The 16,502-nt window shown below is 38.9% G+C and overlaps 1 protein-coding gene across 1 annotated transcript; it reads right to left on the reverse strand.

The window, feature by feature from the left end:
* Positions 1–998: 998 nt before the first annotated feature.
* camkk2 (calcium/calmodulin-dependent protein kinase kinase 2) lies at positions 999–14,955 on the reverse strand (the record flags this gene model as incomplete). Its single annotated transcript, XM_079256618.1, has 17 exons — positions 999–1,071; positions 3,654–3,707; positions 3,880–3,983; positions 4,384–4,515; positions 5,441–5,528; positions 5,650–5,723; positions 5,810–5,863; positions 6,055–6,254; positions 7,229–7,317; positions 7,443–7,464; positions 7,643–7,679; positions 8,104–8,237; positions 8,361–8,412; positions 11,203–11,256; positions 12,187–12,234; positions 14,193–14,534; positions 14,725–14,955. 17 exons carry the CDS (start codon positions 14,953–14,955, stop codon positions 999–1,001), a joined length of 1,788 nt encoding a protein of 595 aa, XP_079112744.1.
* Positions 14,956–16,502: the final 1,547 nt, after the last annotated feature.

The raw sequence follows: 16,502 nt of genomic DNA on the forward strand, positions 1-16,502 counted from the left end.
ACTCAACATGTTTTGCTGTTTTCATTTGCATTTGGTAAATTGTTATCGTTAATTTGCTGCAGCTTAATTTGTTTAAAAACTGATGCTAAAAAAACAAGTATTGACACGAAAGATTCACTAAAAACACTCGTTCTACCAGCAACAAAATTCCCTTTTTCTTTTTAAAAATATGTTGTTCATGAAGCACAATATCAGGAATTTTAAAGCTTTCATTCAATGTAGGAAATAAGAAACTTGCGTAAATAAAGTGTAAAACTAGGATATATAGCTGTATGTGACTTTATAAATAGCTTGCAGTGTCTGCACTGAAAAAAAAAAACACATGCATTCAATGATAACATGTCTCACTTCCCTTTTTCATTTTGGGTAAACAGTACAGATCTAATCTAAAATATCTTACAAAAATTGGGCACTGCTACTCTCGAGCAGAGTGAACCAGACAATCATCAAGAAACATTCTCTACTACAGAGAATGCTGATGGTGATGTTGAAAACGACCATTGTTCCCCTTTAACCATGCTCCCACGCCCTGCGTACCTGAAGTATTGTCAAGTAAAGACAAGAAGAAACACAAGAGGCTAAACTATGATAAAATCCCCAAACTGTACAGTGTCAGCCTGAGACGAAGCATGCTGGGACTATAAACGCATGCAGGATAGGAACACGTGGAGAGTGAGTTGGGAAAACTGGGTGAAAGTTTAAAGTTCTTGGGGATCAACCCCTGGAAGGTTCACATGACGGTCACAAGTTCCACAACTCCAAAATAAGCTGTACAAGAAGATAAAACAGGATAAAAGTTAAGAAATTGTATCAAAGTGCCTTGGATCACTAATTTCTCCCTTTTTTTTTTTTTTCTTTTTTTTTTTAAGCATCCTCCACACTTGCCCACATCCAAAGAGAGCAAGGTGGAAAGGCTGCCAGGTTAAACTGAATAAAGGGCTGTTGTGTTGTGTGGTTGCAGGCAGGAAGATACCAGCGTGCATATTAAAGCATCTGTATCAGGACAGAGCCTCATCTTCTCCAACGTAGGGCAGGTCCATACTTTTCATACCATCACCACTCTCCTGTTTCCTGTGTGACAAACCAGTGACACAGCGTCAGTTACGGAGATGCTGTGGACTCATTGTCAATCATTAGGACAGGAATCATTTGATAACACACAGCAAGGCACTGCAAAGCTCATTTCTGCAGGACAAAGTGCACAAGGAGAAACTTGCATATATTAATAAAAATTTAAAAGAATAAAGGGTTAGAATTTCAGAAAGGAGAAGAGCTCATTCAGCATGGGTAATAGGCAATTGGTTCACAGGCATATCCTGTCATTAAACATAAAAAAAGCCTCATGCAAACACTGGAAACTCATCAACATAGGAATGCTTCCTGCTGAAGATGTTTTGGACACTTTAACCCCATTTTTAAGGTTTTGCACTTTTCTGCATCAAACACTTCATGCCACGAGGTCAAACGGCAAACTGCAGCATCAAGTGTTTCTGCACGTCTGTGTCATCTTTGTGAAATCGTGTCACTTAAAACTGGACAACATAAGAACAAATAATTATCAATTTAGAATGATATAATAAGAATAATAATAATAAAAAAAAACCTACTATTTTTTTGTAATTGATTCTTTTGACATAAAAAAAAGAGTAAATTAATTTGAGTCAAATTTAGCTTTCATTTCTTGAATAACTTCATTTTCCATAATTTACTTAATGATGAAATGGGATCTGTCTATGTCAGGGGTCGGTAACCCAAAATGTTGAAAGAACCATATTGGAACAAAAAAACCAAAAAACAAATATGTCTGGAGCTGCAAAAAATTAAAAGCCTTATATAAGCCTTATCATGAAGGCAACACATGCTTTATGTATCTATATTAGCTATATTTGCCTACTATCAAAATGACTAAGTTGGCTACAAATACATAATGAGCCTTAATGATAAAATGTTTATTTTCCCTGTAGTGTATCCTGTAGAGAATGACGCATCACGTGACTACTCTGTTGTACGATGCCGCCACGTTTAACTTCATTACAATATTAATGAATTATGTTTCGTTGCATTGATCAAATTAAAACAATGCAATAAAGAAATCTGATTTTTTTATGTCATTTTTATTTTTAAGAATTCGAAAAAAACAACAAAATGGAATGTGCGTAACGCGCCCCTTATCTGGGCAACAAACAGAGTGCAATAAAACGCAGCCTGCATTTATAAAAAATAAACCAGCAGCCTTTTAAAAAAAGGTAAAGTATATCAAATCAAATGAATACAGTTTGATTTCTGTCAAGCAAGTCAGTGTGAGGGTAAAACGCAGCAGCATCCACTTCTCTTTGGACACGCAACCAACGCAGCTATCCTTGGACCTGAGCACCATTACCATCATTCCAGATATATACTGACAAAAATCAGAAATAATTTTATAAAAACATCCACTTTGTTACTCAGTCTGTGTATATGAAGGATTATGTTCTTACCCGTTTAATGTGACTTCTGTTGTCGGACATCACTGGTCAGCTTCTAAACATGTAAGATGTAACTTGTGCTGAATTAATGTCCTTGATTTGCTGATGGGTGATGTTGCCGCCATTTAAATTGTCCTTTCCTTCACTGTCTTAGCGGAGAGGGGCATGTCTTTGATTTTCTGTATGGTCTCGGTTTTGTTTTTGAAGTCTGGAAATACGTGTTGATATGCTGATGACTGACTCCTTCATGTAGTCAACATCTGTGAACGGTTTTCTACGCTTTATTATCTCCCGGGTTACAACAAAACTTGCAGCAGTAGTGGAGTTTGGAGATGCAATCCACTTAAATCTATCTTTTGCGCTTCTCGAATTTCTCCAGAAGTAACGCAATCGCACATGCTTTCCCTGGAAATGTCTTTCCACATGACTCTTTTTGTTATGTGACAACTTCTCGCTACAGAGCGAACATTCAGGCAATCCTTCCGCATTGGCAATGAATACAAATGCAGTCCAAGAAACGTTGAATCCTCTGTTCTCCTCGGTTATTTTTCTTTTTTTCCCTTTGGGATCCATGTCCCATCACACAACCGCTGGTTTTGTTTACAACGCCACCTGCCTGGCATCCCGCGCTGCTGATAGGCTACGTGTGTCGCAGGCTATGACACAAATCTTCCTTGACAGAAATGTTAAAATTTAATGTTTATTCTACACATTTTTACAGCGCTGGAAAACGTTAAGAATGTTTGTGTCATGTTTGTCCTCCTACAGAACCAGATCAAAACAAAAATATATATCCTCCCCCATCTTTTTCCATTTTTTAAACATTTTTGAAAAAGCTCCAGGGAGCCACTAGGGCATCGCTAAAGAGCCGCATGCGGCTCCAGAGCCGCGGGTTGCCGACCCCTGGTCTATGCTTTGCACAGCACATGCTACACTTAAAAGCTCCCTGACACATGAACATTTGCAACAGACTATAAGGAGAAACTATGGACAGAGGAGCAAAGCACAACATTCCCAGAGATTATATGTAAACCATAAATGAACTCAGGCTAGTTTGCAAACTCGATGCATGTATCTGACCATCACAGCCTTCATTTGGGGAAAATAGTTGCTTATGTCATGCCAGGTAATCCAAAGTATATCCTCTACCTCTAAAAACCAGGCAGTAGTTATCCTAACCTTATTTACCTTTTTTGGTTACAGTGAATGTAGCAGTATCTCACACTGCCTGCTCTGCCTTTCCTGCAGGGCAGGAGAAGGGGAGAGAAATGATGACAGTCTACCAACAGTCACTCAGACACACTTCTTGTCAAACATCAGCTGGCTACACTGATGAAATCAGTGAAAGAATACAGTAATGGTTGCAGGCTGCACACAGATCCGGTGTCTGTAATGTACTGTGAACAATCCTTACGTGAGCATCTGCCCTGGAGCACACAAACTGCTGCGGTCCTCTTTCCGACCCCAGTCAAAGGGGTTCCCAAAAGAACGCTTCCTCAACATGGTTCTCACCAGGATCTGCAAAAAGAAGTCAGAAAAATTATCCAAAAAACTTAAAAAAAAAAAAAAAAAAAAGATTTAGTTTTAAACGTTTTATATGATACTGTAAATATTTATCACAGTACAAAAAAAAGGCTGCTGAAGATGTTTATTTAAACAAAACAAGCCTTTCTTCACATTTCGTTCATGATACAAGAAATAATAATTTGTAAAATGTGATCTAAACATGATAACAAGTAATTTGCACATAAATATCAATACCTATGGCCAATGGGGTAAATAAGAAGGTCTACTGAATTGACTGCATTCACCAATAACATTTAGTCTATTTGTCTCAAAACACCTAAAGTTACACACCAGAAGCTACAGCGATGTTTGTTTGTGTTTACGCAAGACACAAATAAATCAAGAAGCTCACCACTGTCGCCAGACTTGGAATGTGTTTAACAGAGTTCTCCACTTCCTCCTCAGTCACTTCAATCAGCATGCAGCAGTTGTCGTCCTCAGGAGGAAGAGGCTCGGCACCATGCCTTGTCACCCATGGGTGCACCTGGACACCAAGCAAGGTTAACACAAGCTGGTAATGCTGGCTTATGATGCAACAGTTATGAAACATGAGCAGTATCTTCTATGGAAAGGAGGATGCAGTTACTCTGCTTTAGCCTTCTTCAAGCTTCACATCTTATTCAGCTGAACTTATAAACTATAGTTTTGCTTTAACATGGATCTCTGTAACAGTCTCATCAGCTTCACAAGGTTTTTACTGTTCCAAAATGAAAAGTAGCAGGGTAACAATATTCTGAGCACAGCTGTATTGTTAAGATGATAGACATGCAGCTTTACAACTGTCACATACGTTCAGAGTGGCCAATCATATTGCATCCGATTCAGTCTCATTTTCATAGTCTGTCGTGTTTTTCAGCAACCTTTTCCCCCCTCATGCTTTACTCTCCAAGCAAACAATCAAAAATGCAATTTATCTTCGATTTGGCTTCAAAATTACATAAATTCCTTCGAGCTGCCCATAAATAAACATAAAAAACTGGAGCGCTTTTCTCTGTGGCTGACTTTGATGGAATATTTAAGGAAAACATCATTTATGCGACTGAGCTTCTTGACTTGCATGACACTGCTTTTGAGTGAATTTTTTTTCTACCAGCTAGTCATAGGTTGTAGCTTTTTAAATAAATAATGCTGCAACTTCAGAAATCTTTGCAAAACCTTTGTTAAAATCCACCATTTACTCTAACAGAAAGTATCATTTTAACTAAGCACATTTTAGTCTTTTTCCAGAATCTGCTGAATAAAACCTGACTGGAAGTACATATAACACCCAGTAGTGGCGTTGTACAGTGTAGCTGTGTGACTTGAAGACCCTTCTGTCGTAAAGAAAACCTAATATGAAGAGCATAGTTTTCTATTGAAATTTGTGCAGACAAAACAGTATAGAATAAAAAGTAAATAAGAGTGTTCACTTTTATCTGTGGTACTGATATCCTGGTTTCTGGATTCTTGTCCAGCATTTTCAACAACAAATCTTTAAGATCATCTGATATGTCGGCCCTGTTGAAACAAAGAGAGAGCCACATATTCAATAGCAATAAATAAACAAACTGAAAGTGTGCATTAATCCAAAAAAAGAGAAGCCATTCTACAGCAAATTAACAGGAGAGGTGAGGCTTACTGCTCTGGTATCACCACAGGTTGGGTTTTGATCTTTTGATGAAGACTGAGGATACGTTCATCCATAAAAGGACACTGTGAATACAAGAAATGAGCCTGATTTAATGAAATGCTACTAGACTAAAACCTCCAGCATTTTTTTCCCCACTGCACACACTCACCACTCCAAAGACAAAGCAATACAGTGTTACTCCCATGGCCCAGACATCCAATGCCTTCGAGAGAATAAAACAAACATAGAGAATAAGTAAAATGAGACAAGTAGTTCCTATGACCTTCCAATATTAGATGTAAAAACATAAAAACCATGTAAAACGTTGCACAGAAATATAAGAAAATAAACACAGTGTATTGCATTTCTGAAAACCATCCCCAGATGGCACTAGATAGCTAAAAGCTGTCTCACCTTCCCAGAGAAATTCTTTCTGGTCTCGGAGAGCGCTTCAGGGGCAAGGAAAGCAGGTGTTCCCACTGTGCTGGTCAGGAGGGCGTCAGCTCCTTCAAACTGGTTACTAACTCCAAAGTCTGCTATTTTAATATGTCCGTCTTCTCCCACTAATAGGTTAGAGGGTTTAATGTCTCTGTGAATGATCCTCTGGTAATGCACTGTTAAAAGAAAAGAAAACAAATTGACATTATTGCATGAACAAAGATGCCATCGTGAAATTATGCTCATGGAAAGAGATGTCTGTTTGTTACTTTTCACTGCAACCAGCAGGTGAGGGCTTTAAAAAGCATTTTTCTTCCAGTTTTTCATCATCTACTTCTGACTAGATCAGTTGTTGGCTCTGAGATGCAAGGAGAAATCTCTGGCAATGCACAAAAAGATGTATAACATAAGTTTGACTAAACTATTAGAAAGTGTCTGGCAACCTCCCCCTGCCTATTCCCAACAACATGAAGCCTCACACCTACATTTCCCACTTCAGATGTGTCATGCTCAGTTGCTGCATTGTCCTGCTAAACAACCCACACTGAGACTAAATAAAAGCATATTATTTTCTTTGAATATGATTATTAGGATGAGTCCAGACGGCTTTTTTTTTGGTCCCTGATGCAAGAGTCCTTCCTCTCCCTCCCCCGGGGCCAGTCTCCTAGACGACACTTGTGTAAAACCTTCTTCTGTGCCGAAACGCATTAGGAGCCACTGAGATGATGGGAAATGAGCCTTGTGGGTGGTTAAGTCAAGAACAGCTCAGATGAAGTACTTCTGTAATGGCGGTGAGGAATTATGGGCCAGCAGGTCTTGTCAACACAGTGAAAGCTTATCATTGTTTATGCAATCATATGACTTTTAAGGATAAACTTTTATTCTAACATAATAATATCTGGCATATTAGCAGAGGTTGTAAAATCAATCAATAGAATGAGCTACTTTTAAATCCTGAATGTTTCCAATTGGTGAGCTAATTATCAATATTTAAGTGTGGTTTAATCAGCAGTGGAGTAAATATAGTGTCAGCTCAAATTATTTACACAACCTTGATCAGCTCAGTGTCAACACACACACACACACACACATTTAAAAAAAAAATTAAAAAGAAAGGAAAGGAAAAGTACAACAATTTTTGACGACTCACAAAACTCAATTCCCCTGAGAAGATCCTGAAAGTAGAACCGGGCCTGGTCCTCACTGAATGGTTTGTCTGTCGGTACTTCCATCACAGCCCTGGATTTACACATGGGCACATGAACGGGTACACAGACACAAATACAGTCAAGTAGTGATCATAACTCATGAGACCAAGCTCATTGCAGTGCCACAATCATGACCATAAAAGAGGCTTAGCTTACCCTTGCTTCACCAGCTCAAACACTGTGACAAAAACAGACAACATTGATGAGGAAAGATGTTCAGCTACACAATTTCAGAAGTAAAACTAAAACTATTTTAATTTCAAATACGCTCTTGGATGCCTTAATGTGTAAGGCTCTGTGGTTTGTGTGTGTGTGTGTGTGCAGTTAAAACGGCTAGCTGTCTGGCCAGAACATACCCATGTACAGATGGTCCTCGCTGGGGTCATCCAAAACCTGGCAACAAAGCACAGAGGAGCAGAAATGAGCCCCCCTGAACATACAACACATCTTGTTTTATATAAGATAAATACAACATTAAAACACACGTTTGCTTTACGTCTCTGATAGCAGCATACAGACAGGTGTCTGAAAGTGTAACAGTATAATAATATCCTCGTATTTAAGGGTCCTAGAGCCCTTTAGGGTCTCATATTCTTTGAAAAATAGTAAATTGCAGAGCCCTTTGAGAGTCCTTAATAGATACATTTTTATTATTTATCCCCTCTGCTACTCTGGCAAGGACAGAGGACTCACATTTCAGATTAAACCAAAACATTTGTAATACCCGCACTTGTTACAAATGAAGCAGCAACATTATTTACCAAGTTAGTCTTGAGCTGAATCAAAGTAACCACTTGGATGTTTCAAAATGACTGACCTCGACCAGTTTAACTACATTGGGATGGTCCAGTTTTTTTAAAATAGCAATCTCCTGATAAACTCGCTCCAGCGGACCTTTGGGCTGAGCGGGACCCTCTGGGATAGCTCTGGCACCACGAGGAGGTGGTCTCCCTGATGAAGGAGAAAGTGACAAACTGTAATCAGTGAGGAAAACAAGGATGGACAGAAAAGAAGCTAAGACAGGGATATGTGGGATTTTCTCTCTGCTGTGTTAACCGTCTGCCTTGGACTTACGTGGGAAACCTGCCTGCCTCATCAGCTTCTTCTTGGACAGCACCTTCATTGCCTACATTAGAGAGGGAAACAGATTTGGTTTGAAGGAGGATGAGAGAAAATGGCGAGGGGGTGGTAGAGTCTAGTGGGCAAAAGATCCAAAGAAAAAATGAACAGGGAGGCAGATAAAAGGAAGAGGAAGATAAAGCACAGCAAAACCTTGCTTATTTGACAGCTCACCCCCTCTCTCTTGCACAGAGATGACTATGCCAGCAGATATAAATTTCTGTCTTACCTTGAACAACCTTGTTTTTCTATTTAACACAGACCAGAGTCATTAGAACAACAGAATTAAAAGCCAGAAAGCCAGGACTTTAATGATGACACATTCCCGCTATTATTTTTACACTGCTCAAAACCGGTTTTAATTTTCTTTTTTTTTTTAAACGAACCAAAAAGGTAGAAATACTTATAAAAAATAAAAAAGGAACATCAAATTTCCAACATGGTTAACATAACTTGGGTCATATTACATAAATAAAACAATTTCTTTCCTTATCCTGTGATCTTATAAAACAAACAGACAAAAAACCTAAAAAAGCAAAAAGCTTTATATTTTATCTTTTCATTTAACCTTAATTAAACCAGGGCTGCACGGTGGCGTAGTGGTAGCGTAGCAAGAAGGTTGCTGGTTTGAGCCTCAGCTCGAACGGTGGCCTTTCTGTGTTGAGTTTGTATGCGTGGGTTCTCTCTGGGTACTCCGGCTTCCTCCCACCGTCCAAACACATGCATGTTAGGCTAATTAGTACCTCTAAATTGTCCCTGAGAGTGAGCGTGAATGGTTGGTTGTTTCTCTGTGTGGCCCTGCGATGGACTGGCGACCTGTCCAGGGTGTACCCTGCCTCTCGCCCAATGATTGCTGGGATAGGCTCCAGCTTCCCCGCAACCCTTAATTTGACTAAGTGGTTCAGAAAATGACTGACTTTATATAACGAGGCAAATCCCATTTGTTATATGAACAAAGCCAATATATATAAAAATGGTCAATAACTGAATTTTGAATAGCTGGGATGGGTGGCTTTTGGATGTTTCATTACAAAGATGGAGAAGGGAGCAGTGTCAGGCCCGACAGTGCTGTGGTCACGGCCGTGGTGGACAGCAGCAGTGAAGAATCAGATCAGGACCTGTGTACTTATCACTTGGGGTATGATACTATGTAGTCAAATGTATAACTAGTCTGGTACCTCTTAGATTAAAAATAAGATTAGATTCAAGTTTAGGTGGGCAATATTGTAACCTATTTTATTTAATTTACTACTCCACTGTTTAATGTGAAGGCTCCGCATTAAACAGCGAAATAGTAGCTAAAGTAAAATTTCAGTTTATGTTATTTGAGAATTGCAGACAAACAGAAACATGTATTTTGTAGAGAAAAGAAACAGAACAAGCTGTGTGTGGGCACATGTGTAGCCTTTGTTGTTGTCTTATTATTTTACACTCTTACATCCGTAGGCGCCTAACCCAACACACTCTTGGTGTTCTGTGTTAATATGTGTGGTGGTGACCAGAGGTGGTATCAAATTCCCAGCCTGAATTACTGTACCAGTCTGCTCCTGCCTAAGACAGTTTGGCGGCGATAAGATACATAGTTTTGGGAGCTTTTCTTCTAATGTGCAGACTTTAGCTGCTGTAGTCATTAATCCAAACCAGGTGTTTATTTTTTGGATGTACAAGTTTTGTACATACTTTATATACATGTCTGAGGTCACTTTCAGCTCCAAATCTAAGAAAAAACACTATTCTATACCTTATTTAGTGGTTTTGATATGTCATACTGATGCGCACCATCAAGACTTACAGGGTTAAAACTACAACATTACTCCCAGATTTGTTACTCAGCCTCATCATATTTTGCTACTTCAGAAATATTACTTTTATGTGGCATTCTTCCTTTTTTTTCCAGTATGAAAATATAAACCTGATTTGCAATTTCTGATTTAATGCATTATTTCTCCATCTACACGGTCAAAAAATTTGATGATGATAACAATAATATCATAATTATTATTATCATTGTTATTACTATTGAATAGTCCATAAAAGCAGCATGACATAAAATTAGCTGCTAATAGCTTTAAAAAATAAAGAAAAACAAGGAAGGCTGTAATGAAAAGATCTGTAAAAATCAATGTAAAAGCTCTCTGCTGTACTGTGACTGAGGCAAGTTCCAGACATTTCATTCAGATCTCAGGAAACAGGGTCATCTTGGGAAAAAAAAAGCCAATTGTACTCCTTTAGAAAATATACAGCATGTGAGCTAACATTAATCCACTCGTGGCTGATCAGCCCATGAGAATGTGGAGCTGGTAATGAGTCAGAGACAACCTTTAATCATTTCCTCGACAATTACAAAAGCTGACAAAACACTGAGTGAGAGTTTAACAGCAATAATGGTTACATTGTTAGGCGGGCAGACAAATTTTAATATTATAGCTCAATGGCCTCCGTTAATATGACAACGATTTAATCACTGAATGTGGGCTTTGCCACTTGGGAGAAATATCAAAATAATCCCCTTGTCATTGACAGTCACTAACATGCAGCTTAATGAGAACTGCTGCAATCATTATGAACAGCAAACAGTAGAGCTTGAGCTGAAGCATTTTGGACAACTCAAATATCTGCAGCTATTTTCACACGAGAGGTTTTCACATCACACCAGTAAATGAGACAAGGGCAAGGTTGCATATGTTGAGTTAGACTGTTGATGTTCTTTGTGATAAGTTACATGGGGGGGAAGAGAAAGCGAGACAAACAAGACAGTTTGAAATCAGCTAGGATCTTGTGTAGATGAAAAACTCACATAGTAAGTGTTGTCATCTTCATTGTAAGCCAGCTTTACAACACCATAGGAGCCCTAAGTAGAAGAGATCAGAAGCCAATGAACAAAGGTGAGACTGAGCAAATAAAAAAAGTAAATTCACACATGTAAACGTGTAAAGCAGACATTTAAAGGACACAAAAATACATACAAAAGCTGATGCACAAACATTTAAACACAAGGGAAAAGAGTGGGCTGTCAGTGTACCAGCTGCTGCAAAGTAACAACAGACAAATTCAAATTGTCTCTCCCCTGTTTTTTTTTATTTTGATTTTAGGCTAATTAAGGAAACTCAATCTGGTTTGTGCTACCCCCCATTCTCCACCCACACGCCGGAAATTCAGGATGAAAAGTACGCCCGATTAGAAGCCTGTGCAGACAAATTCATGCATATAAGAAAAAAAAAAAAAAAAAACACCAGACAGAGAGGGGGAGAGAGCAGGATCAGTTCCCGCTGAGGGAGCAGATTGCAGCTTGGAGAGGCAGCGGAGAGCTCATCCTGCAGTTCTAGAGACAACCTGATCTTTCTAGAGCCTCTTCAAACAATCCCTACAGTCTTTAACTGTCTCCGCTGGGCTCAAAACTACACACATTAACATGTCTAGCTACTATACATGCAGGAATTCACACACACTCTCACATTCTGTCTTACAAAACACACAGTCTACAACATGCATAAATGAACCAGCTCACACTCCCTCACATGCACTTGTATCCACTAAGCCTAGCACAACCCTTAGAGAGTGCTATTTATACCAGCCTCTCATCCATCTTCCAACTCTCTCGTGGCCTTGTGGTTTACACGGAGTTTAGGAAATGAGGACAGCGGGGAGAGAGGATATCAGATGCTGTTACTGCATGTCCTTGATGATGTGCGTTACTTGACAGACATGCAGTAGGCGGAAAGGAGAAGGAAATGAAAGAGTCTGTGAGAGGGAGCAATCAGTGAGTTGCCTCTGATGGTACCTTTCCAATCTCATCCTTCAGTTTGTACTGGTTGAGCTGAACACAGTCCTTGAGGAGTGAGAGAGCAGAACAAAAGGAAAAGAAGAGAAAATTATTTCTTTTCAAAATAACTCATAAACATGTGCAGATTTTGTGTTGATGTTGCACCAGATGTTTTCAGCTGGACCACAGGCTGACGAGTCCATCACCCAGACTCTTAGGCTATGAGCCCAGCTGTTGTACATGTAGGGTGTGCTTTAGTATTGTATTTCTGAAATATGCTATTCTTTCCCTGAGAAATCCTTTATCTGGATGGGAGTATAAGTTATTCTAAAACATGTAAATAACATTCAGTTGAGATAGTGTTGCCAGTTCCCAGTACCATTAAAGCTGCATGCTTCTGAGCGGAGCACTGATAATAATGTGGGTGGTCCTTGTCTTCTTTAGCCATGAATGAAAAACAGTCATTTCAGAATCATGTGTTTTCAAAGCAGTGCTGTCTCAGAGCTGAAGAGTAAAAATTCTCCAGAAACCATAGATGGAGATTTTTGCACATTGTTAAACTTCTATCCATCTATGTTTTTAAGAGACCCTACTTCTTTAAGCTGCTTTTTTTTTTTTTTTTTTTTTTTTTACCCCATCGTGTTACTGACCTGCTGCCAGTTAACCTACTGGTAATTAATTACAGAATTGTCCTTTAGCTGTTTCTTTATAGTATTGGTTATTTATCTAAATTTACTGTTGCCACCATCCCACATTTTTTAAATGTGTTGCTGCCATCAAATTCAAGATATTTGTACTGAAACAATAAAATGTCTCCCTTCACACACTCAAATATGTTTTTCTATGTTCTGTTGTTCTATGTTGAGTATAATACCAATTTATGAGATTTGAAGATACTTATATTTTTAAAAATGTGGCCATTTTTGTAGAGGAAATAATTCATATTTATATTCGTCATAGAGAAAGTAGGTGGGAATATTGTAATTTGTCGCAACTGGTAAACCACAGCTTGATCCTCACAATACTTAAACATCTGAAGTTAAAATCAAATGGAATATAGAAAAGGTTAAATATATATACATATATGTTCATCAATACAAATGTGTGTATTATTGTACAACAGGGACCAGAAATTAGATGTAAAGTGGGAGCAAGTCCCAGAAATGGTCAAAAGCAGCTAAAAGCTCTGGCTCAAATGCCACTGCTGGCCAGTGAAGCTGAGTTTAGATTCAAACAAGGGACAGGGCTATTCGGATTTTTTCCAGAACCTCGTAATAGATCTCTAAATGTAATTTTGTTGTCTGATTATTATGATTATAATTACTATTATGACAGTATTATTAGTTGCAGCAATGTCTAACAACAATAAAGGACGCTAAGTAAAGGATCCTAGCTAAATAAACTCTTTCATCTACATTATAAGATACTATAAAAATCAGATGCACCTATCAGTGTTAATCAGCCTCTCTGCAGGTTGTTCCCCTAAGGCAGATCCTACTGTGCCAACATCTACATCTCACAGGGATTACATCTACACTACCAGTACGTCCACTGAGACTATAAAACCTTACCTTTGCATCCACAAACTCTGGTCTTTGCCAGTGAACTGGAGCTTTCAGGACAAACGCACATGTAGTTCTGCTTAGTTTAAGTCAAATTTGATATTATAATACACTAACAGATGTTAATGGAGAATACCTCACAGCCTGGCTCTTTGTCAGCATTATTAAATCCATCCATGTGTGATGCTTTATGCTGTGCATATGTCCAAAGGAATACAGTGGGTAAGATGGTTATATAATCACAACTACAAATGACCTGTAATGTATAATCAGTGATAAACTTGTAAACAATAATAATGTGACCCTACAGAGTGATGATGATACCTTTTCAGTTATCATTATGGGAAGCTTATAAAATAATCTGCTGCTGTCAATGTAACTTGTGGAAGCAAATAAGTGAAGTTTACATTGTTTGTTTCAAACCTAAAAAGTGGAACTATTGCTGCTTCAAGGCTGTCATACCTGGAGATCTGTGATGGAGACACTGTGGGACTCTACAGTAGGTCGGCGGGGCAAGCGTGGAGATGAGTGAGGGGATGTTATGGGGGAGTAAGGCAATGATGGGTAAATATAACGTCCATTGAGTCCAGGTGAGCTGCAAGGGGATGTTGCTGTGTGTGAGCGCTCTTGCAGGGAGAGTTTTCTGTCAGACAGGCTTAATCTGCCTCTTTGCTCTTGGCTTTCAGGCAGCAGTGCCTCTGGCCGACCAACTGTATGGGACAGCAGGTCGCAGGATGGAGTCCGGAAAGGTGTCGCTGCAGAGGAAGTTGGCTCGGGTGTCTCAGAGCTGTCCATTTCTTCTACCTGATGTAACACATTAAATAGCTTTTTATTTCCCATGTTTATTGGACTCTATTCAAAGTCAGTCTTTAGTCATCTGGGTAAACTTTGAAGGAGACTAAAGTTTATGTTTCTTTCATTCAAATTTAAGACAATGCTTTGTGACAATTTTCCCTTATTCTTCTTTATATTTACAGAGTGGATCATAACTCACCTCCTCATCCCCGGCCTCTCCAGGTGGTCTTGTAGGTTCATATTCTGTGACCACAATGAGCGACTCCATGGGGTCTGGGGAGGGCGTCTCAGAGTGGGTGTTTAAAGGTGGAGCAGGACAGCTGCACAGCAGATCAGGCAGAGGTTGTGAGGGATGCACTTGGGCTGCATGACTGCCACAGGAAGCTGGAGGCTCAGCAGAGGGCCAGGGCGATACATGACAAGGAAACATGGTGCCTCTTCACAAAGACTGCCAACCACTGCTCCATCAGATAGGACCCTCACAACTGTGCCTTAAAAACAACAATAAATTGTAGGACACCTATATAAATGTGGAGAACATGATTTACAGAAACTCTGCCCTTCTTGAAGGCAGAATAATTACTTTTGCAAGTGTGGCACAGAAATTCAGCCCCTCCCCATGTTGGAGAGATCAGTGTGTGAGAGTAACTAATTTAACAGTAGTTCCATGGCAACTTTATTCTAAAGCACAAATAATCACATCCAGTCCACTGTTAACCTCCATGCAACCCTGTGGGAGGGCCCTGCATTGTCAAGTTTTATATGCACCACAGATGTCAACCTGAAGAACACCGAAGAGGAAAGACAATTAAAACTGATCGCTCCATATTTTTTTTAACACTGGCTGATGTGCACAAACCCTCTACCCAAAGGCTGCAGAGCAAAAACATTTAAACACACTTACAGCAGGTCGGAGACATGATTGAGAGGGATTTATTCAGCATATTATATGATGCTGAATGTTTGCTTTTAAATATGTAGCACTGTCACTCTTTAACAACCTTGACTTTGATGAAAAGGTAACAGCATTTACCAGTACCCTAAAAACTGAATGTTCTTTCTATCTTTCTTGAAGTTTCCAATAATGACTGATATCAAACCTCTCTGCTCTTTCCTGACAAAATGACTGCCATCAAGGCGTAATTCTCAGAACCATTTTCTCCTTTAAAGGGTGCATCATTTTCAATCTGCTTCCCACTCCTGAAATAAGTCATGCTGCATGCCAGTTTTTTGGCCGTCTTCAGTGTTGTACTCTAAAAACGCTGCCCTACAAGAGCATTCACTCCATCTCATCAACCATTAAACCTACAGTCACACTGCTTATGATGGAACCCTTTAAGGCCAGAACCATGTAAAAAACTGTAAGAAGTCATTTTTAAAATTTGAGGTCTTTATTTGGCCCTTTAACAAAGTGTATAAAGAAAAAAAAGGGGTAACCATTAATTACCATGCAATATGTAAAAACTATTATAGTGTATTTTTTTCTGCTTCCTGGTATGGATTAGGGAGCAAAGTTTTTACCACTAAATGATGCAAAATGTCTCTGAAACTGTGTGTATCAAATACGATACATTTGGCTTTATAGGGTTTAGTGGATTTTCATATGGTACCCCATGATATTAAAGGGAGCTGGTGTTATTCCTTCAGGTTCTAAAGTGAAGCAGGCCAGACTCACTATCTGATGCAGTTCTTACATTTAACAAAAAAATCTAAATAAGCCCAATTTGAAGACATTAACTTTGGCACAAACTACACCTTCATTGACCATGATATTGCACACAGGCTCAAGCAATAAAAACAATGTCAGACAAACACATAGCATGCAACTAACTCAGTTATCTCCATCAAGCTGTTTGGTAAAAATTGCAATTTCTCTAAAGACCATTAACAAATATCAATTAAAAGCACAAAACTAAAAAACTTTGATACTGTTTTAAAATAAACAGTATCGAAATATAGCTCCATTTCTATTTAAGC

Source organism: Telmatherina bonti (genome assembly GCF_933228915.1).
Source record: "Telmatherina bonti genome assembly, chromosome: 17".
Classification (NCBI taxonomy): domain Eukaryota; kingdom Metazoa; phylum Chordata; class Actinopteri; order Atheriniformes; family Telmatherinidae; genus Telmatherina; species Telmatherina bonti.